This window comes from Cajanus cajan, chromosome 11 (genome assembly GCF_000230855.2).
Source record: "Cajanus cajan strain Asha chromosome 11, NIPB_CcT2T_4, whole genome shotgun sequence".
In the NCBI taxonomy this organism is placed as follows: domain Eukaryota; kingdom Viridiplantae; phylum Streptophyta; class Magnoliopsida; order Fabales; family Fabaceae; genus Cajanus; species Cajanus cajan.
The window spans coordinates 45270053-45292814 of NC_138527.1; the positions used below are offsets into that span (position 1 = coordinate 45270053).

A 22762-nucleotide genomic window follows, 5' to 3' on the forward strand; every position below is an offset into this window, starting at 1 on the left:
AACTAATTGAGCAAGTAACGATTGAATTAATAAAAAATAATATATATAACAAGCAATTGAACATAATAATTTTATCAAAAATTAGTTGAAATAACTTCACCCATACTTACTCCTAAAATACAAACAAACAAACAAACAAGAAAACGGATCATATTTTCATTGCAAGCTGCATCATTGGCCTATCAATCAATTGAGTGGTGGAATACCCACTTCTATGTTACCTTCCAACATGTGTACCACCATTTTCATAGATGGTCGAAGAGTTGGATTGGGATTTATGCACCATAAACCAACCATTGTCATTCTTTCGAACCTCTTGAAATCACTTTCTACTTCAAGATCATGAATCACTGCGGTTCCTAAATTGTTTTCTTTAACCAGATATAGAACCCAATCTATGAGTATCATGTCATCACCCGTTGTACCATCCTCAATTTGATGCAACTCAATGTGCCTTCTGCAAAATATGATTTCCAACAACATGACACCAAAGCTGTAGATATCAACCTTTGAAGAAACTGGTGCATTTTTGAGCCACTCTGGTGCCATATATCCCATTGTCCCTCTAGCATTGGTGTTTGTTCGAGTTTTATCTTTCATGAGTAGCTTTGCCAGTCCAAAATCTGAAATCTTTGCAGTGTAACTAGAGTCAAGAAGAACATTCTGAGGCTTTATGTCACAATGGATGATTTGTTGGTCACACTCTTCATGCAGATATAATAAGCCTCTGGCAATTTCAAGCACAATTCTGACTCTACTCTCCCAGCTGGGTTTACCCCCTTCTCCAAAAAGAAAATTGGATAGTGTCCCATTTTCCATTTTCTCATAAACCAGAAGCCTATGATTCTGCTCATTGCAAAAGCCTAATAACCCAACAAGATTTCTATGATGAGTGAGAGCAATAACTTGAACTTCTGTTACGAATTCTTTCTCACCTTGGTCTTCTATTTGCTCCAATTGTTTGACAGCAACCTCAACATGTTGACCCTCCAAGATTAAAATCCCACTATAGACTGTACCATAGGCACCTTGACCGAGTTTGTTCTTAAATCCATTTGTTGCTTCTCTTAGCTGCTGGAATGAGAATGCCTTTAGATTGATATCCACAGGCTTTGGCTTTGGCTTTGGCGGTGTCCTTTTGTGTATGAGATACAGACAAAAGGGGTGATGATATATGGCAGTAGCTGCAAACAATACAGCAAGTAATGAGCAAAGGATGGGTGCCACTATCAAAACAACCAAAGACGATGAATCCTTTTCATTGTCAACCAGAGGAACTTTAATCAGCATCACAAGATTACTGGTGTCTGGGATGATTCTATCAGCATTTATAATTGGAAACTTTTTCTTATTGCAAGCCGTGCCATTGAAAACAGCAGCCATGCAGAGACAGTCATCCAACAGTTCCCTCTTGCAGCTTTCCAGATCCGCGTTATTTATGACTTGTAGATCAAGAAAAAAATAGCCAGGGTTTGGTATATCAGCATCTTGAACTTCTTTCACTTCCACCTTGAAGTCTGGGGAAGAGGAATTTGCAGCACACAAGTTCTTGGCCTGACTAAGATAGCAACCTTTGGAGGGTGCACTTAGATCAAAAGGTGTATAGCCAGGCAAGCATTCACACCTGTATGTTTCGGTGTCAGAACCAATTGTATTGCAAAAGCCATATACCCCACAAAGGGCTGTCACAGTGCAAGGCTTTGTTATGGCATTCCACATAACTTTCCACTCACTTCCATTTTCTTTTGGGTAAATCAACTTCTGAAAATTTCCCTGGTCATTGACCAGCACATGATGGTAGTAATCTTCAATTGCACCTATTTCCTTAGTTGCCATGTAACGTATGATTTGGTTGGTGGCATTGACCGCGTAAAGAGAAGCTGTTGTTTTGTTAAAAACAATTCTCACACCTTTGTTTTGGGCAGTGTCACTCCACCAGTAGGCAGAATCTGTGTACCGATAAGCTTTAAGAAGAATGTTGCCATCAGATTGTTGGATCTCCAAACTGTATTGCCCTGTTGAGTAGTCTACGGATCCATCGGTATTGGAGAAGAGCTTTTGACCAGTATTCAAAGTTTGGCCTAATAGAAGAGTATCCGTGGGTGAATCAAAGCTCTGCCAAATAACTTTGGAAAGTGAATCCATCAAGACGAAATTCCCATCGTCCCCCATCACTGCAGAAGTTGTGTTTGTTCCATTGCATATTGGAAATAAAGCACCATTGATAGGTTGGAGCACAAATTGACCACTTCGTGTGAGATTGATGGTTGATCCAATTTCAACCGGTTTGTCACGGTTTGCAGACCAAACCAGTGTTTTCTCTGGAATTTTGTCAAACCAAATTCCAACTAGATAACGGCCACTACGAAGGTGATAGAAGCCAAAGGCATAATCACCAGAGGATGATCGCCAAGATGAATTGGTGCCAGCGACAAAGCTGGACCCTAGTTCAATTGAGTAAGCGTTCCTTAGAACAAAGGAGCATAAAACAAAAAGAACAAGAAATTTGGTAGCCATTTGATTGGAAAGGTTAACCAGGAAAAACTGAACAATACATACTTGCATATGCTGAATGAAGGTCATAAATAATAGACTAAGAAATTCCAAATTTGTTGGCAATGATGCAGTGAAGACTTTGACTAACTAGCCTCTATAGCCACCACGACGCTGATGATAGACTTTAAAACAATCAAATTTGTTTGCATGCAATGCTTAGAACATGAAAAAGTTGTCTCATGCTTACCCAACCCTTCATCATGCAAGGCAGGTATACACTCTTCAAAGAACAGTTAACTAAGTTCGTTCTTCCACACTTTGCCAAGTCAATCCGCTATTTTAAAAAATTAGTGTTTCAAATTATTACGTTTACTTTCCACATTCCACCAGTTTTAAGTGATAAGATAAGACTGAGTTGAAATTTCAAGGGCACATCTGTTTCCCTTTTGAATGAAATGTTGCGATTGACATAAAGGATTGGTTTGTTCAAATAAAGGATTTTAACGGAGGAGTGGGGATCGAAGGGATCCGAAATTCTTTATAGTCGAGAGAAGATACCTCTTTTCTTAATTTTTTTTATGAAAAAATTGAAAAAATTTACCTTACTCTTATAATTTTAAATTATGGATTTAAAACACATAAAAATATTATACACATTATACTTAAAATGTTTTGAAATTTTTTTCTTTTTCATCAATTTTTTTTATCATGGTTCTCTCATAAATTCTAAAATTAAATTTATAGTGGAGAATTTATATAGAATTTTCTTGTCTAAATAATTAGATAAAAATAATACCTTAAAAATTTGAGTCTAACTTAATTTTATAACATTAATTTGTTAAAAAATTCTTAAAAACTCTCTTATCAAAAGAAAAATATTTAAAATATTCTCACATAAAATAGTCATTTGTGTTTTATATATAAGATTGATATTTTAAAATAAATTATCAATAAATATAAATTTGTTATATAATATAAATTATTTATCATAAATCTAAAATATAATTTAAAATTGACTTAAATATGTTTTTAATCCCTCAAATTTAAGATAAATTTATTTTTGGTCCCTCAAATTTAAAATTGTTGTTTTTAGTCCTTGTAATTTTCAAAAATCTTGTTTTAGTCCCTTAGGTCACCAATAACATATTTGAAAGTGACTAATTAAGATAGTTATGCAATATCAATCGGATTTAATGTGATATTTTCACTAATAGGAACACCAATATGTAGATTTTATGCAATAATGTTTGATAAATTTCTTAACAAAATTTGAATATAAAGACTAAATTAAGATTTTTTGAAATTACAGGGACTAAAAATAATTTGAGAACCAAAAATAGATTTACCCTAAATTTGAGGGATTAAAAACATATTTAAGCCTTATAAATTTTTATTTATTCAAATTTTAAATATAATTTATATTCAAATATCTTAAATTTAAATTATATATAATAAATATTTAATATATCTATTGTCTAGACTAAAATATTAATAACGATTAATCATTAAATAATAAATTTATTTAATGTATAAATAAAAGTTATAATATATATTTTTAATGAAAACAAAAGTCGTACATACATTTACCGAAAGATAAAAAATAATTATCAATACTAATACTATATCACCTTGTCTTATTGAGTGCATTTCTTTAATTAGCTTTGAAATGCAAAAATAGGTGAATTCTCTTAAAGACCACTTTCACAAGTGGTCTATGGGTGCATCATCAGTTTTTACCCTTAGATGCATCTAAACTAGTAGACCATAATACACCTTACCATACTGGATCTAAATTTTCGATTTTTTTACTGATTTTTTTTTAAATTACCCAAAAAAAAAAAGAACACGTGGTAACAGACGCAGCTGCTACTGACACTCGGAACGGGCCGTTTTGAAATCAGAACGGGCCATTCCAGATGACAAAAAAACACATAACGAATGGAACGGAACGGCCCGTTCCAACATCAGAACGACCCGTTCCGAATTCAAAAATGACACATCAATAATTAAATCAGAACGGACCGTTCTGAATTCGGAACGGCTCGTTCTAACTACAAATTTGTCACACGAATTTTTTAAAGCAAAATAATATATTTTTTTCCATTCTACTAAATTACATCTACACCCTAAACCCTAAACTCAAAAAATCTTATACTAAGGTCCATAATACAAGACCAAACAATATAAACTCTTGTACTACCAAATATATAAGAAAGGTGGTCATCCACTAAGGCTCATAATACAAGACCAAACATTATAAACTCCTATACTACCAAATATATGAGAAAGGTGGTCATCCATGTAAAGCCCAAGTAAAGAGAACCTTAGGCCCACCAAACCCATTAGGCTCACTAAGCTCAGAAGTAAACAAAAGCCCAAAGGCCCACAAAGCCCAAAACTAGGCCCAATAAGCTTAAAACCCAAAAAGTCTTATACTAAGGCCCATAATACAAGACCAAACATTATAAACTCCTATACTACCAAATATATGAGAAAGGTGGTCATCCATGTAAAGACCAAGTAAAGAGAACCTTAGGCCCACCAAACCCATTGGGCTCACTAAGCTTAGAAGCGGTCAAAAGCTCAAAGGCCCATGAAGCCCAAAACTAGGCCCAATAAGCTTAAAACCCAAAAAGTCTTATACTAAGGCCCATAATACAAGACCAAACATTATAAACTCCTATACTACCAAATATATGAGAAAGGTGGTCATCCATGTAAAACCCAAGTAAAGAGAACCTTAAGCCCACCAAACTCATTGGGCTCACTAAGCTCAGAAGTAAACAAAAGCCCAAAGGCCCATAAAGCCCAAAATTAGGTCCAATAAGCTTAAAATCCAAATAGTCTTATACTAAGGCCCATAATACAAGACCAAACAATATAAATTCCTATACTACCAAATATATGAGAAAGGTGGTCATCTATATAAAGCCCAAGTAAAGAGAACCTTAGGCCCACCAAATTCATTAGGCTCACTAAGCTCAAGCAATCAAAAGTCCAAAGGCCCATAAAGCCCAAAACTAGGCCCAATAAGCTTAAAACCCAAAAAGTCTTATACTAAGGCCCATAATACAAGACCAAACAATATAAACTCCTATACTACCAAATATATGAGAAAGGTGGTCATCCATGTAAAGCCCAAGTAAAGAGAATCTTAGGCCCACTAAATCCATTAGGCTCACTAACCTCAGAAGCAAACAAAAGCTCAAAGGCCCTTGAAGTCCAAAACTAGGCCCAATAAGCTTAAAATCCAAAAAGTCTTATACTAAGGCCCATAATACAAAACTAAAAAGCCTAAGGTTCTCTTTACTTGAGCTTTACATGGATGACCACCTTTCTCATATATTTGGTAGTATAGGAGTTTATAATGTTTGTCTTGTATTATGAGTCTTAGTGGATGACCACCTTTCTTATATATTTGGTAGTACAAGAGTTTATATTGTTTGGTCTTGTATTATGGACCTTAGTATAAGACTTTTTGGGTTTTAAGCTTATTGGGCCTAATTTTGGACTTCATGGGCCTTTGGACTTTTGATTGCTTTTGAGCTTAGTGAGCCCAATGAATTTGATGGGCCTAAGGTTCTCTTTACTTGCGCTTTACATAGATGACCACCTTTCTCATATATTTGGTAGTATAGGAGTTTATATTATTTGGTCTTGTATTATGGGCCTAAGTATAAGACTTTTTGGGTTTTAAGCTTATTGGGCCTAACTTTGGGCTTCATGGGCCTTTGACTTTTGATTACTTTTGAGCTTAGTGAGCTTGATGGGTTTGGTGGGCCTAAGGTTCTCTTTACTTGGGTTTTATATAGATGACCACCTTTCTCATATATTTGGTAGTATAGGAATTTATATTGTTTGGTCTTGTATTATGGGCCTTAGTATAAGACTTTTTGGATTTTAAGCTTATTGGGCCTAGTTTTGGACTTCAAGGGCCTTTGAGCTTTTGTTTGCTTCTGAGGTTAGTGAGCCTAATGGATTTGGTGGGCCTATGATTCTCTTTACTTGGGCTTTACATGGATGACCACCTTTCTCGTATATTTGGTAGTATAGGAGTTTATATTGTTTGATCTTGTATTATAGGCCTTAGTATAAGACTTTTTGGGTTTTAAGCTTATTGGGCTTAGTTTTGGGCTTCATGGGCCTTTGGACTTTTAATTGCTTTTGAGCTTAGTGAGCCCAATGGGTTTGATGGGCCTAAAGTTCTCTTTACTTGAGTTTTTCATAGATGACCACCTTTCTCATATATTTGGTAGTATAGGAGTTTATATTGTTTGGTCTTGTATTATGGGCCTTAATATATGACTTTTTGGGTTTTAAGCTTATTGGACCTAGTTTTGGGCTTCTTGGACCTTTAGACTTTTGATTACTTTTGAGCTTAGTGAGCTCAATGGGTTTGGTGGGCCTAAAGTTCTCTTTACTTTGGCTTTAGTATAGGAGTTTATATTGTTTGGTCTTGTATTATGGACCTAAGTATAAGACTTTTTGGGTTTTAAGCTTGTTGGGCCTAGCTTTGGGCTTCATGGGCCTTTAGACTTTTGATTGCTTTTGAGCTTAGTGAGCCCAATGGGTTTGATGGGCCTAAGGTTCTCTTTACTTGGACTTTACATAGATGACCACCTTTCTCATATATTTGGTAGTATAGGAGTTTATATTGTTTGGTCTTGTATTATGGGCCTTAGTATAAGACTTTTTGGGTTTTAAGTTTATTAGGCCTAGTTTTGGCCTTTATTCATAGGATGTTTGATATCATTGAGGAAGGGGCTTCATATCTCGCTCAATTGAAAAACTATACTCAAATTTTAAATGTAATTTAGTAGAATGAAAAAAAAACAAATATGTAGCCAGAACGGGCCGTTCCGAATTCAGAACGTCCCGTTCTAGTTTAAGTAATCATATGTTATTTTTAAATCTGGAACGGGCCGTTCTGATTTCGGAACGGCCCGTTCTGGTGTAGTCATCGCGTGTTTTTTTTTCTTCTAGAACGGCCCGTTCTGGTGCATTATTCCTGTGTTATTTTTTCATCTAGAACGGACCGTTCTGGTTTCAGAACGGCCCGTTCTGAAAGTGACAGTTGCTGCGTCAGTCATCGTAATACGTATTTTTTTAGGTAATTTAAAAAAAAAAATTTCAGTAAAAAATTCAGAAATTTTATCCTGTGTGTGAAGGTGTACAATATATTCTCTCACTAAATCACAATCTCAACCATTCATTGTTTTTAATATTATATCTATGGTAATTTTAGATGCACCACCCATAGACCACTTGTCCAACTTCTCTATCAAAGACATCACCGCAAAAATAATTGTTGCTTGCGTGGCGATGTTTAAGGACCCACTACAAAGATTATATATATATATTAAACATGAACATCTATTTTTAAAAGCTTTTTAACAAGAAAATTTATAGAAATTTTTAACTTATTTAATTTAATTTTTATTTATTAAATTATTATAAATTAAATATTAACATTTTAAAATAAATTATTAATAAAAAATATTTTTATATATTTAAATATAATATTTATTTATATAATTTTTTTTATAAATATTAATTATAAATAATAAATATGTCTATGCATAGGTGAAATAATAAATATTAATTATATATATAAATAATAAATATTAATTATATATATATTAATATATATATATATATATATATATATATATAAGTTTACCTAAACTTACTTCTTTCGATAACTTAAATTTTACATCAAATTTTAATGATTTAACTATTCAATTTAAAATTCTTAATATATGGACAAAATTTGCAAATTTTTAAAAAATTTGAAAATCATTTTATACTTTATTTCATTAACTCAAATTAATGCATATAATAATTTTATGATTATCCGTTAATTTAAATTAGTAAAAAAATATTAAATAATTCTTAAGCTTTTAAAAAAATTATAGACTTAATTTATGTATTAAAATTTTTAAATTTAACTATTAAAATTTAATATAAAAATAAATTATTAAATAAAATAAATTTAGATAAGTAAGTCATTTATTTATATATATATATATATATATGAATTGAAAGATTACTATTGATTCAAAGGCGAGCAAGTCATTTTTTGTACGAGCTGTAACGGTGTCGTTCTTTGTTAGAAGAGCTCTTTGCACGGGCGACTCCGAGAATGATGGAGGAGACACAAGAACGATGCCTGAGTTTTCCCCGAGGTGCAGATAATACACACTAGTTAGAAGATGGATCGGTCATCACTGATGAAGAAAGAAAAAAATTGCGGAAGCCATTACCAAAGTTGCAAAAAAAAAGTAAAATAACATTTTATATTCTTGAAATGATTGGTGTGAAAAATAGAAGACAGAAAGCTCATATATTTTCTTTTGGTGAGAAGAGAAAGCTCATATAAGAGCTAACTAACAATCTAATTAAGATAAAACAGAAAATAAATAATTAATTGAGTTTTTTAACTATAAAATGGCTAATAAATCAGTTGATTGGTGGAACACCCACTTCTATATTTCCTTCCAACATGTGTACCACCATTTTCATAGATGGTCGAAGAGTTGGGTTGGGATTTATGCACCATAAACCAACCATTGTCATTCTTTCGAACCTCTTGAAATCATTTTCAACTTCAAGATCATGAATCACTGTGGTTCTTAAATTGTTTTCTTTTGCCAGACATAAAACCCAATCTATGAGTATCATGTCATCACCATTTGTTTCATCCTCAATTTGATGCAACTCAATGTGCCTTCTGCAAAATATGATTTCCAACAACATGACACCAAAGCTGTAGATATCAACTTTTGAAGTAACAGGTGCATTTTTGAGCCATTCTGGTGCCATATATCCCATTGTCCCTCTAGCATTGGTGTTTGTTCGAGTTTTATCTTTCATCAGTAGCTTTGCCAGTCCAAAATCAGAAATCTTTGCAGTGTAGCTTGAGTCAAGAAGGACATTCTGAGGCTTTATGTCACAATGGATGATTTGTTGGTCACACTCTTCATGGAGATATAACAAGCCTCTGGCAATTTCAAGCACAATTCTAACTCTACCCTCCCAGCTGGGTTTACCCCCTTCCCCAAAAAGAAAGTTGGATAGTGTCCCATTTTCCATTTTCTCATAAACCAGAAGCCTATGATTCTGCTCATTGCAAAAGCCCAATAACCCAACAAGATTTCTATGATGAGTGAGAGCAATAACTTGAACTTCTGTAACGAATTCTTTCTCACCTTGGTCTTCTAATTGCTCTAATTGTTTGACAGCAACCTCAACCTGTTGACCCTCCGAGATTAAAATCCCACCATAGACTGTACCATAGGCACCTCGACCGAGTTTGTCCTTGAATCCATTTGTTGCTTCTCTTAGCTGCTGGAATGAGAAGGCCTTTAGATTGATATCCACAGGCTTTGGCTTTGGCGGTGTCCTTTTGTGTATGAGATACAGACAAAAGGGGTGATGATATATGGCAGTAGCTGCAAATAATACAGCAAGTAATGAGCAAAGGATGAGAGCCACTATCAAAACAACCAAAGACGATGAATCCTTTTCATTGTCAACCAGAGGAACTTTAATCAGCATCACATGATTACTGGTGGTTGGGATGATTCTAACGGCATTTATAATCGGCCACTTCTTCTTAAAGCAAGCAGTGTCTTCTAAAACCGCAGCCATGCATTGACAGTCATCCATCAGTTCCTTCTTGCAGCTTTCCAAATCCGCGTTATTTATGACTTCTAGATTAAGAAAAAAAAGGCCATCGTTTGGTATTATATCAGCATCTTGAACTTCTTTCACTTCCACCTTGAAGTTTGGGGTAGAGGAATTTGCAGCACACAAGTCCTTGGCCTGACTAAGATAGCACCCTTTGGAGGGTGCACTTGGATCAAAATGAGTATAGCCAGGCAAGCATTCACAACTATATGTTTCGTTGTCAGAACCATTGCAAAAGCCATACACCCCACAAAGGGCCGTTATAGTGCAAGGCTTTTCCACGACCTTCCCCTCAACAATCCACTCACTTCCATTTTCTTTTGGGTAAATCAACTTCTGAAAATTTCCCTGGTCATTGACCAGCGCACGATGGTAGTAATCTTCGATTGTACCTATTTCCTGAGTTTCCAACATGTTATATATGATTTGGTTGGTGTCATTAACCGCGTAAAGAGAAGCTGTTGTTTTGTTAAAAACAATTCGCACACCTTTGTTTTGGGTAGTGTCACTCCACCAGTAGGCAGAATCTGTGTACCGATAAGCTTTAAGAAGAATGTTGCCATCATATTGGATCTCCAAACTGTATTGCCCTGTTGAGTAGTCTACGAATCCATTGGTATTGGAGAAGAGCTTTTGACCAGTATTCAAAGTTTGGCCTAATAGAAGAGTATCCGTGGGTGAATCAAAGCTCTGCCAAATAACTTTGGAAAGTGAATCCATCAAGACGAAATTCCCATCGTTCTGCATCACCGCAGAAGTTGTGTTTGTTCCATTGTATATTGGAAATAAAGCACCATTGATAGGTTGGAGCAAAAATTGACCACTTCGTGTGAGATTGATGGTCGATCCAATTTCAACCGGTTTGTCACGGTTTGCAGACCAAACCAGTGTTTTCTGTGGAATCTTGTCAAACCAAATTCCAACTAGATAACGGCCACTACGAAGGTGATAGAAGCCAAAGGCATAATCACCAGAGGATGATCGCCAAGATGAATTGGTGCCAGCGACAAAGCTGGACCCTAGTTCAATTGAGTTAGCCTTCCTTAGAACAAAGGAACATAAAAGAAAAATAACCAGAAATTTGGTAGCCATTTGATTGGAAAGGTTAACGAGGAAAAACTGAACAATACATACTTGCATATGCTGAATGAAAGTCATAAATAATAGGCTAAGAAATTTCAAATTTGTTGGCAATGATGCAGTGAAGACTTCTTCAACAGCAATTAGTCAAGTCATTAGCTTACTTTTCATCATTCGACCAGTTCAACGATAGTGTCACATGGATATGGATAAAGACTGAGTTGAAATTTCAAGAAAACATGAATTTTACTTTTGAATGAAATATCGTGATTGACATAAAACGAGAGAAGCATTTAAACTTGTACTCACGAAACCACCACGAAGAGCATGCATCCAAGGAGGGAGAAATAAGGACAACAAAAGAAAAATGAAAAAATGTCTTACCTGGTCTGGTCTGACTGAAGTGTGAGAGACAAATATAAAAAATAATAAATAATAAAAAAATAGAAAAAAGGCATAGAAAACCTGTACAAATGAATGTATGAATGTTGAAGAAATGAGAATAGTTAATCAAATACTCAAAATGAACTGTTTACTGAAGTTTTCGGAATTAAATTTTTACTTTCATAAAAGTATATATATATTATAATTTCGTGCATTGAAATATTTTATAATTTGTTAACAAAATAATTAATACTTTTCCTTTTTTTCTTTTAAGTATATTTTTTCTTCTTCTATAGAATACTAAACTTTTCTAACAGAAAGGTGTTTAAAGAATAAATAAAGACAAAAAGGTATGGAAGGTGTATTTAACAAAAGCTACCTATTCTAGTAAAAAAGCCCAATTTAGATAACTTGTTCAAACCTCGTAATCGTAATAGTAATGGGCCTCGACGACAATCCACGACCCATCAGTTTAACCGGGTTATGAAAGCGTCAAGTTTTCGCTTAGTAGTGTACTTTGTTTTAATTAAATCAATGTCATTGATCCCCAAATATCAGATAAATATTCGACTAAAAAAAGCAAAAATAAATCGATATGCAAAATCAAACAATGATATTGGTTTCTGGCATAAACACTAGAAGGAGATTAATATTCAAAATAAAATCGAAATCATTTTTGAACTAAAGTCTTTCGCCATGCATTATTTCCATTATTCTACATACAAAATGCAAACATCAGACAAGTCATGTATACCAAGTTCTGTCGCTGAAGCAAACACAAGGAAACAACAACATAAAAAAAGAGGATAAACTGTGTTGTGTACTAGTTTAACACTTTATGCCTTCTTCCGGAGAGTAAGCAAATCCAATGAGGCACCGTAAGTTCTATTTAGCGCCTGAGCGCACCAGCCATGGTCATCATCCACAGTTGGCATCCTTACTTCCATAACAGGAATTGCAGGTTCGCGAGAACCAGGCATCAGGACAATAGCTAAAACTCTTAGCACGTTTGCAGCGTCTATGTCCATGCAAACATTGATTTCCGGGACTCCTTTGGGAGCAGCAGGTATTCCCATTATCTTGAAATATCCCAATAGGTGGTTTTCTTCTGCCTTTTTCCCCTCACCTTCATAGACAAGGATCAATGCCTCGGTTTGATTATCATGAACAGTTGTGAAAACTAGCTCCTTCCGTGCTGGCATTGTGGTATCCCTAGGAATTACAGGGACAAAGTTGTTCCCATCCGCTCGAATCCCTATGGCAAGAGGTGTAGCTTGGATAGTTAACAAGTCCAAGTTCCCAAAGGGATCATTGATGCCTGAAGCCACGGCTCCTTCCACTGCTGCACCGCAAACAGCAGCTTCCAAAGGATTCATGCCTTCATAAATTTTCTTCCCTTTGCATATGTTATTGACCAGATTCTTCACCCTTGGGATATAAGAGCATCCACCTACAATTATCACATCATCTAAATCTTCAACTTCTAACTTGGCATCTTGCAAACACTGGATGATAAGGCTTTCACATTTCTCAAACACCTTTCTGTTTACCTGCTCAAACACCTCCCGATCAACAACCTTGCATATCTTCAAACCATCGCCCAAGTCTACATCCACCTGAGTGCAGGACTGGGAGGAAAGCCTGTGAATTGCATCCTGAGTTGCAATTCGAAGCAGGCCCATCTGTTTAATTTCTTTGATCCCGTGATTCTTAAATAGATTTTGAGAATCTGGTAAGAGATGTTGCATCATATTCTGAAGCAAGTCTTCACCACCAATGGTACTTCCTGCCAAGGCTTTAATCTGCGATACTCCTCCCGCTGTAGCAGTTACAGCAACATCACAATAACCAGCACCCATATTGAAAATGAGAGCAATTTTCTCACTTCCACTACCCATATTCTCATGAGAAGTCTGCTGTTGTTGCTGTCCATATAACAAAGCCACAGCTGTAGGTTCGGGCATCAACCTGAGAACATGAAGGCCAGCCATGGCACACGCACGCTCTATCCTGGTTAGCTGAAATCGACTGAATGAAACTGGAACTGTAAGAACCACATTTCTTATTCTTCGTTTCAGTTGAGCTTCAGCCATTGCTCTTAATTCCACCAGAAATATTGCCAGGACTTCCTCTGGAGTGGTGGATCTCCACATATTGTTCACTAATGGGGCAATTAATGGGCGAACACCAATGTCCAAAGTCTGCACTAGAAATGGAAGATTCTTACATGCATGGACAACTGGGTCAGTATCAACTCTGCCAATCAAGCGTTTCATGTTGAAAATCGCGGCTCCAGAAAACATCTCGTCCTCGTGGGAGAGTTGACTACTAACTCCACCAGAAGGAATGTTATCCTTGAAGGTTACGTATGATTTCATAATCTTCTGATTCCTCGTGTTCTTCAAAAGCTCCACTTGGGAACCATTCCACACAGCAACACTACATTGTGATGTGCCGATATCAATTCCAATAGCTATTTCAGGAAAAGTAGTTGATTTTTCTTCTCCAGTGGTTTCACTATCAGATGTCACAGTATATGCAGGTTCAACCATTCTGCATTTAACAGACAGAAGAAAGTTGAGATTCACCCCAAACATTATAATGTATTAGCAGAACACTCTGAATCTGAACTCATAGCTTAGGTAAGTAACATTCTATTCAGTTATCAACTTATCTTATCATTATTTTGTTTGAAATTTTTATCTTACCGCATGACCACCACATAAGTGAGGAACAGAGCATACATAATCTTCCGAAACAACGACGCAAAATAAAATAGGAAACATTCTGATGTCGTTCAACAACAAATAAAGATAGGGCTCCCGATTCCATTCCCTTGGTTAATGAGAACAAGTGATATCTTATTACCGAAAATTCCACCGTGTTTGGGAAAAATCACAGACTCGAAGTCCCGATGTGATAAACCATAAAACACATTTCACCTGGTTCTTCTTCGTTGTTACAAAGATCTACACTACAAGCTGCTAACTAGAGTGATTTCGCTCAAGTAAACACAATTCTACAGCAAAAAGTCTCACTAACCGCGCATTATCCTTCTTAAACATCAACCAACTTCGTTACACGTCTCTTTCAAAGTTGTAGACTAATTTCATTAACACACGAGACCTAACAACAAATCTGTTGCTCTAATTGGATACGTATAGGCAACGAGTCCTCACCAAGTACATAGTTAAAAAAAGGCAGAGAAAACAGAAAACAGTTCAAATTCTTACTTTCTTTAAATACATTCCCCAATTTGGACATGGAAGCAAAACTGTGTTTGTAGTGTGAGTGTGTGAGTATGACGATCACGATTCCATTGGTGGAGTATAAACTATAAATTGAAATAAAAAGAATTAGCATAACAAAAGAGAAGAAGTGAAGAGATGACAAACCTGATTAGCGCAGCACAATTTGATGGAATGAGAAGCAAAAGCAACGATAACAATTGAGAATACACACACACACAAGCTAACTAACTAATATAGAGCTGCTGCACATGCACTTCTAGACCCTCCCAGAAACCGTCTAATACTTTCTCTTCGGTTATTCAACTTATATTACATTTATTTTTAATTCTTATTCATCGCAAGTATTTTAATTAATTTCAATTTTAATACAAAATGAAATGATTACATTAATTTAATGAAATAATAATTTTATCCAAAGCCAAAAATAGTTTTTTTCTTTTTAACTGAAAATAGTTTTTAAATAAATAACACATTAGTTTTTAATTTGTTATTTGTGTATGGATATGTTTATCATTTACCACGTGCCAGAAGTGTCCAGACAGATTTCGGTGGACAACGTGGCTTAAGGAACGTACTGGTGTCATGTAATGTAATTACTAATTGGGGTTACCAATGCCCAGCTCTCTACCTTGTGAGCTTATATTTTCTTGGGCCTGGGCCTTAGGCCCTCCTTGTAAACAAAATTAAAAAAAAAAAAAAAAGGTTATTCTCATCTACTTTGCAGATAATGAATCAGACATTCCCCAGAACGAAAAAACAAATTCTAGAAGTCACTTTAAATAAATAGTGTAGAAAAATTAATTGTATTCATAGCTAAGCGACGCTGCACCGGTTGTCCAAACTCAATACTCCACCATCAGATAGAACTGGATCGTCTAGGTAGATTAATTGTTAAAATTGCGTTATAAATAGTTATTATTATTTATGAACGATAAAAAATTATTTATTTATTAGATCAGCCAGCTATTTACAATACTAATTTCATAAAGTATAGACGACAGACATCTTATAATGACGAGTAAAATGAAACAACGTCTTTCTTTCAACTACATTTGTATTAAAAATTCACTGATGCCCATCGCCACGTAACGTTTCTCCATCACCTTTAAAATTCACAATCTTGTGATCTACCAATAGAGCCAAATCTCCATAGTGTGACTATTTATATATTACATGACACTTGTCCCCCAACCAATAAGAGTATAGATGAAGATGAGTATGCATATATTGGCCTAATTTGGTCCACACTCCACACTAGTTCATTTAAACTCGCAATTAAATACACTAATTTAATTGGTCCGTATAAGATCACGATTAAATGGATTAGTTTGTAAACCGATTTCCATATTCTTCTTTTAAACACTTGTTTCTTTTTAAGATAGTTAATGAACTAGTTACTCGATATTTTGGTCTCTGTGTTACTTGATCTTTTATTTTTTAAAACAATAATTATTTAGTCTCTATTCATACGACAACTTTTCGTTTTAGTTCTTCACTTCCTATATTTAAGAATTTTTTTACATTTTAGATTTTTAACTATACACGTGTATATATATATATATATATATATATATATATATATATATATATATATATATATATATATATATATATATATGTATGTATGTATATATATAGAGAGGTTATAATTATACCGGTGTAACTTTTACTAAGTATTACACTGCTCAATAACTTTTACTAAGCAGTATAGTACTTAGTAAAAGTTACACCGGTATAATTATAACCTCTATATATATATACATATATATAGAGCTGTCAAAATGGGCTCAGCCCGGTGAGCCAACCCGGCCCACCACGGGTTCGAGCCGGGTTGGGCTAAAAAAAATTTGCAAATTTCAGTGTGGGCCAATTTTAAACCCGGCCCACTAACAACCCGGCTCACCCGGGTTCAACCCGTGGTGAGCCGGGCTGACCCACCAGCCCATAAAAAATATAAAAAAAACTTCTGCTATTGGGTTGGGCCAAATAAAACTTCATAGACCATCATAGGTTCTCAATTTTATGTATTTTTTCTTCAAATTATGTAATTAGTGTAGGAATTTATTTACTTTTCTCTAGAAAAGCTTATGTGCATACTATTTTTGCAGGATTAGGCATTAAATTTGATTACATTTTTTTAAATTAGGTGATTTTTTCAAATTAGGTGAGCCAACCCGTTTAGCCCACCAACCCGTGGTGGGCCGGGCCGGGCTCAATTTTTTCCAGCTCGCCAATAAACGAGCCGGGTTGGGTTGGCCCACCAAAGGCTCAACCCGTGGTGGGCCGGGTCGGGCTGGGCCGGGTTACCCGTTTTGACAGCTCTACATATATATATATATGTGTGTGTATATATATTGTTTATAAAGAAGAATTTGTGATGCAATTCTTGCTCCCCTTTATTGTTGTCCAGACATATATATGTATACACAGTGTTCAGAAATTGTTGCCTCAATTCTAGCTAATTACGAGGTAACTATTCCTAAATATAATCTGTACATATTGCTATCCTATATTAACAGATATGACAAGATAATCATAGTAAATATGGAAGATACTAAATCAGTAATTACAAAATAGGAGATTCAGCAAGATCTCAATAATCCCGATTTCGTAAGATCTCCATAATCTCAATACCCCCCTCAAGTTGGTGCAGATGGATTACAGATGCCCAACTTGGACAATAGGCAATCAAATTGGGTCTTTCCTAAAGCTTTGGTGAAGATATCTGCCAGTTGAGCATGAGATGGCACATGATGTGTACTAATAGTTCCTTGCAAAAGTTCATCATGTACAAAGTGACAGTCCACCTCGATGTGTTTGGTGCGCTCATGAAAAACAAGATTAGCAGCGATGTGTAGAGCAGCCTGATTATCACAATAAAGCTTCATAGGTCCAGAATGAGCACACCCAAGACATGATAAGAGTTCCTTCAGCCATTTTAATTCACAAGTGGTAGTAGCCATAGATCGATATTCTGCTTCAGAGGAAGAGCGAGAGACCGTGTGTTGTTTCTTAGTTTTCCAATATATAGGAGAATTACCAAGAAGAATAAACCAGCCAGTAAGAGATCTCCTAGTCAAAGGACAACTGGCCCAATCTGAATCACACCAAGCATACAACTACAAATCACAGTTAGCACGTAACAAAATTCCTTGTCCAGGATTACCTTTCAAATAGCGTACAACACGTAAGGCAGTGTCCCAATGTTCTTGTCTCGGATGTTGCATGAATTGAGCAAGTGTATGCACACAATAAGAAAGTTCAGGCCTTGTAACAGACAAGTAAATCAACCTACCCACCAACCTGCGATAACGTTCTGGGTCTGGAAGAAGAGTACCTTTAGCCAAAGGTAATTGATGATGTTGATCCATAGGGAAACCAGCAGGCTTGGCTCCCAACAATCCTACTTCAGATATGATATCCAATACATATTTGCGTTGACACAAGAAAATGCCAGTAGAGTTACGAGCCACCTCAATGCCTAAAAAATATTTCAGCATTCCAAGATCTTTCATGTGAAAGCATGCATTCAAGTATAGTTTGAAGGCTTTAATGGCAGCATTATCATTTCCTGAAATCACCAAGTCATCCACGTAAACCAACACATGAAGTTGCACACGTTCACGTTGGAGAGTAAAGAGGGAATGATCAGAGGAGGATTGTGCAAATCCATAGCGTTTCAAAGCACCAGCCAATTTGGCAAACCAACATCGGGGAGCCTGTTTTAATCCATACAATGACTTGCGAAGTCTACAAACCTTACCTGAAGCTTGAGATCGAAATCCTGGAGGAAGTTTCATATACACCTCCTCTTTAAGATCCCCGTGTAAGAATGCATTATGAACATCCATTTGATGAAGCTCCCATTTTCTAGCAGCTGCAACAGCAAGAAGCGTGCGCATAGTCACCATCTTCGCTACCGGGGCAAAGGTTTCATTGTAATCAAGTCCTTCAACTTGGTTATTTCCCAATATCACGAGTCGTGCTTTAAATCGTTCAATAGAACCGTCAGAGTTATACTTGATTCGATAAACCCATTTGCACCCAATAGCTTTCTTCCCAGGTGGAAGTGGTTCCAAAGTCCAGGTCCCATTATTCTCTAATGCTTGAATTTCAGCCTGCATGGCTTGTTGCCATTGTTCATCTTTCATGGCTTGAGCAAAAGATTGAGGTTCGGTTCCTATACTAACAGCTGCCAAGAAATGTCGATAGTGTGCAGAGAAGTTATTATAATTAACATAATGTGTTATAAGATAAGGTGTACCTGAGGGGCGAGAAGTAGCAAGTGAACTTGGAGAGGGGTCTAATCTGCAGATGGTGTTTGCCACGAAATCTCTTAATCGAGTGGAAGGCATCTTAGCACGATGTCCACGACCCAAAGGATGTGTACTCACGTAAGCACTTAAGCCCCCCCTTTCTATTACACTAGTCTCAATATCATGAGAGTCAGTATGTGGACCTGTTGGCTCTTGCAAAGAAACTATACTCCCATTGTTTGCACCTTTTCTATTTTCAAAATCATCCTGTGCAATCTCCATTTCATCATCATCATCAACACTATTCCAAGGTGCAAGATTGTCCTTTTCTATGTCAATGTGTTTAGGTGTTGAGTTTTGTGATTCAGCACAAGGAAATTCACTTTCAGAAAACACCACATCTCTGGATGTTAGAAACACACCCAATTCCAAATCATAAACTCTCCAACCTTTCTTACCATAGGGATATCCCAAGAAAACACATCGTCGACTACGACTTGCAAATTTATCCCCCTTAGAATCTCTGTTATGGACATAGCACAAGCTCCCAAACACGCGCAGATGATTGAGTGACGGTGGTTTGTTGTAGAGCATCTCATAGGGAGTTTTCCCATGCAAAACAATTGATGGTGTACGATTAATTAGGTATCCAGCGGTTAGAACACATTCTCCCCAAAACTTAATAGGAAGATGCGCTTGAAAACGTAGTGCACGAGCAACATTAAGAATATGCCTATGCTTTCGCTCTACTCGTCCATTTTGCTGAGGAGTTCCTGTACAAGATGTTTCATGCACAATTCCATGGTTTTGAAAGTAGCTATCCATACATACAAATTCTGTACCATTATCGCTATGCACAACCTTCACTTGTTTTCCAAATTGGCGTTCCACCATAGAAAAAAATTGGCACATACGTGTGAAAACTTCTTTCTTTTCTTCCAACAAATAAATCCATACAGCTCGAGAATAATCATCCACAATGGTAAGAAAATATCGAGCACCACAATGAGATATAGTTCGATAGGGTCCCCAAAGATCACAATGAATTAACTGAAAAATAACCATGGTTTTATTTATGCTAATGGGAAAACTTTCTCTACATTGTTTAGCTCTAAGGCAAACATCACAAGCCTTATTACACAATGCATCACTTCTACTAAAACCAATATTTGGAATTAACTCCACAACCTTAGGAGATGGGTGTCCCAATCGCTTATGCCATAAGTCAAAAACATTTTCATCAGATTTTACAGCAGCAGCAGTAGCAGTCATTCCTTGAAAGTAGTAGAGCCCCTCTCTTTGTTCACCCGCTCCAATCACCGTCCTCAAGATACGGTCCTGTATTACACAGAATTTATTAGTGAACTGAACCTTACAATTTAATTCATTTATAAGTTGTGACACTGAAATCAAATTGCATTTTAAGCTAGGCACGTAAAGAACATGGTTCAGTTTTAGAGTATCATTAAGCACCACCGTTCCTTCCCTAGTAGCAAAAATTTGCTTTCCATCAGGAAGTCCTATTGGGCATTGCAAAACATTTCTCACATCAGTCAAGTATTCTATTGTTCCTGTCATATGACGAGAAGCACCTGTATCTATAATCCATTGTACAAAATTTTGCTTACCAGTCAGTTTTTCAGCAGCTCCTAATTTGACATTATTTAAGAGATTCACCAATGTTTGCCACTGCTCACCATTAAGTCCACTAACAGTAGACTTATCAGCATCTGTTATCATGGCATTAAATTTTGGTCCTCCTGTTGAAGCTTGTGCTACATTAGCCTTAGTTAGTGCACCACGTCCTCTACCGCCAAAGGTCTTTCCTTGTTGTCCAACTCTGCCACGACCACTTCCTCGTCCAATCTCTCGAGGTCGTTCTCCCCACCACTCTGGGTAACCAATTAATTGGAAACAACTCTCCAAGTCATGCCCTGAACGATTACAGCTACTGCAAATTACGTTTTTGTCCTTCACTTCAATTTTGACACGAGATTTTCCTCCAGTCTGTACAGCAAAGCTCATTATCTCATTGCGTTCCTCCTTTCCTCGGGTGATACTTCTCATATGTTCTTCCTGCACCAAGGTTGAATAGATTTTATTCAAGCTTGGTAATGGATCTTGTGCAAGTAAATTCGATCTCACTGTCCCATAGGTGGTTTCATCAAGTCCCATGAAAATTTGATGGATTTTCTCTTCTTCACGTTTCTTTTCCAGCTTGAATGCTAGATTGCAAGTACACGCAGCACACGTACACGCAGGTATCTGCTCATGGTTTGCTAACTCCTCCCATAGCTTCTTCAACTTGCCATAATAAGCAGCAATAGTCATTCCTTTCTGTTTACATTCAGCTAGCTCTGCTTTAAGCTGCTGAATGCGTGGCCCATTCGATATTGAGAAACGTTCCTTGATATCTGTCCATAGGTCTTGAGCCACCTCCATATGCGATATAGTTGAGCGGAGAGTCGGTTCAATAGTGTTCATTATCCATGATACCAATAACTCGTTATTGGTCCACCAATCTTCAAGATCTGATGATTTTTCTGCTGGTCGTTTGATTGTTCCATCTATGAACCCGAACTTCTTTCTTGCTCTCAATGCGGTTCTCATGGAGCGAGCCCACTCATCATAATTCTCTCCTTTCAATTGAACCAGCGTCAAAAGGCTTCCTGGATTGTCACTTACAGTGATGTCATAGGGTGAGATTGTCTTCCTTGCTATTACTTATTCTCTGTTGTCTCTGTTCTTGTTGTCTTCCTCAGCCATGATGGCAGTGATAGCCCAGATAGAGCTCTGGTACCATATAAAGAAGAATTCGTGATGCAATTCTTGCTCCCCTTTATTGTTGTCCAGACATATATATGTATACACAATGTTCAGAAATTGTTGCCTCAATTCTAGCTAATTACGAGGTAACTATTCCTAAATATAATCTGTACAGATTGCTATCTGTTAAGTCTCAATTTTACCTCTTTTTGGATGAGGCTTATTGAACAAATTCCACTCATCCTTTGAACCATTGCAATATAATTGTTCTCTTTTTGGTTCATTTTGTGTGCAGATATAACTAACCCAAATTCATCTAACAATACCTTAATCCACCTCATTTTTTGTGCAGGTATTGAGGAAGAGTGGAAAGTTGAAGACTCTTAGGATTGGAAACCTAAGAAGCTAAGGAGCAGAGAAGAGGTTCTGCGCCGGGCTCAATATAACCTGCGTTGGGCGTGACAAAAACAGAGTATTTCATCTCTGCCAGTTATATTAAGCCGGGCGCAAAAGGAATTAAGCCGGGCGCAAAAGGAAGTAAGCCGGGCGCAAAAGGAATTGCGCCGGGCTTGTGTTGAGACAGAGAGTGCTTGACTTCTCTGGAAGAATTTGCGCCGGGCGCGAATAATTGTGCGCCGGGCGCGGAACCCTAATCTGATCTCCCAGGCTCGTATTTGAAGCAATTTTCGGGGATCTTTCTCTCCATTCACACATTGGGCGCCTCCAGGAGCTGCGGAAGGGATTCCCAGGGCTTGGGATCGTCCGTGTGCGGATCTTTCCTTCGGTTCTTCACTTCCTCTTCCATCTCTATTTTGTATTTGCCCTCTTTGTTGAGTGGTT

At 36.5% G+C, this 22762-nt stretch overlaps 3 protein-coding genes across 3 annotated transcripts; all 3 read right to left on the minus strand.

The window, feature by feature from the left end:
* Nucleotides 1-21: 21 nt before the first annotated feature.
* Nucleotides 22-2787, minus strand: LOC109804351 (G-type lectin S-receptor-like serine/threonine-protein kinase LECRK4). The gene has a single exon (XM_020366168.3). It carries the CDS (start codon nt 2581-2583, stop codon nt 187-189), a length of 2397 nt encoding a protein of 798 aa, XP_020221757.1. The 5' UTR covers nt 2584-2787; the 3' UTR covers nt 22-186.
* Nucleotides 2788-8955: 6168 nt separating this feature from the next.
* On the minus strand, nt 8956-11277 carry LOC109804131 (G-type lectin S-receptor-like serine/threonine-protein kinase LECRK1). The gene has a single exon (XM_020365911.3). It carries the CDS (start codon nt 11275-11277, stop codon nt 8956-8958), a length of 2322 nt encoding a protein of 773 aa, XP_020221500.2.
* Nucleotides 11278-12322: 1045 nt separating this feature from the next.
* On the minus strand, nt 12323-15200 carry HSP70T-2 (heat-shock protein 70T-2). The gene is made up of 2 exons (XM_020364602.3): nt 15045-15200; nt 12323-14202 (listed from the first exon to the last, which is right to left on the minus strand). The coding sequence occupies exon 2, from the start codon at nt 14199-14201 to the stop codon at nt 12486-12488; it is 1716 nt and encodes a 571-aa protein (XP_020220191.1). The 5' UTR covers nt 14202; nt 15045-15200; the 3' UTR covers nt 12323-12485.
* Between the last annotated feature and the right edge of the window lie 7562 nt (nt 15201-22762).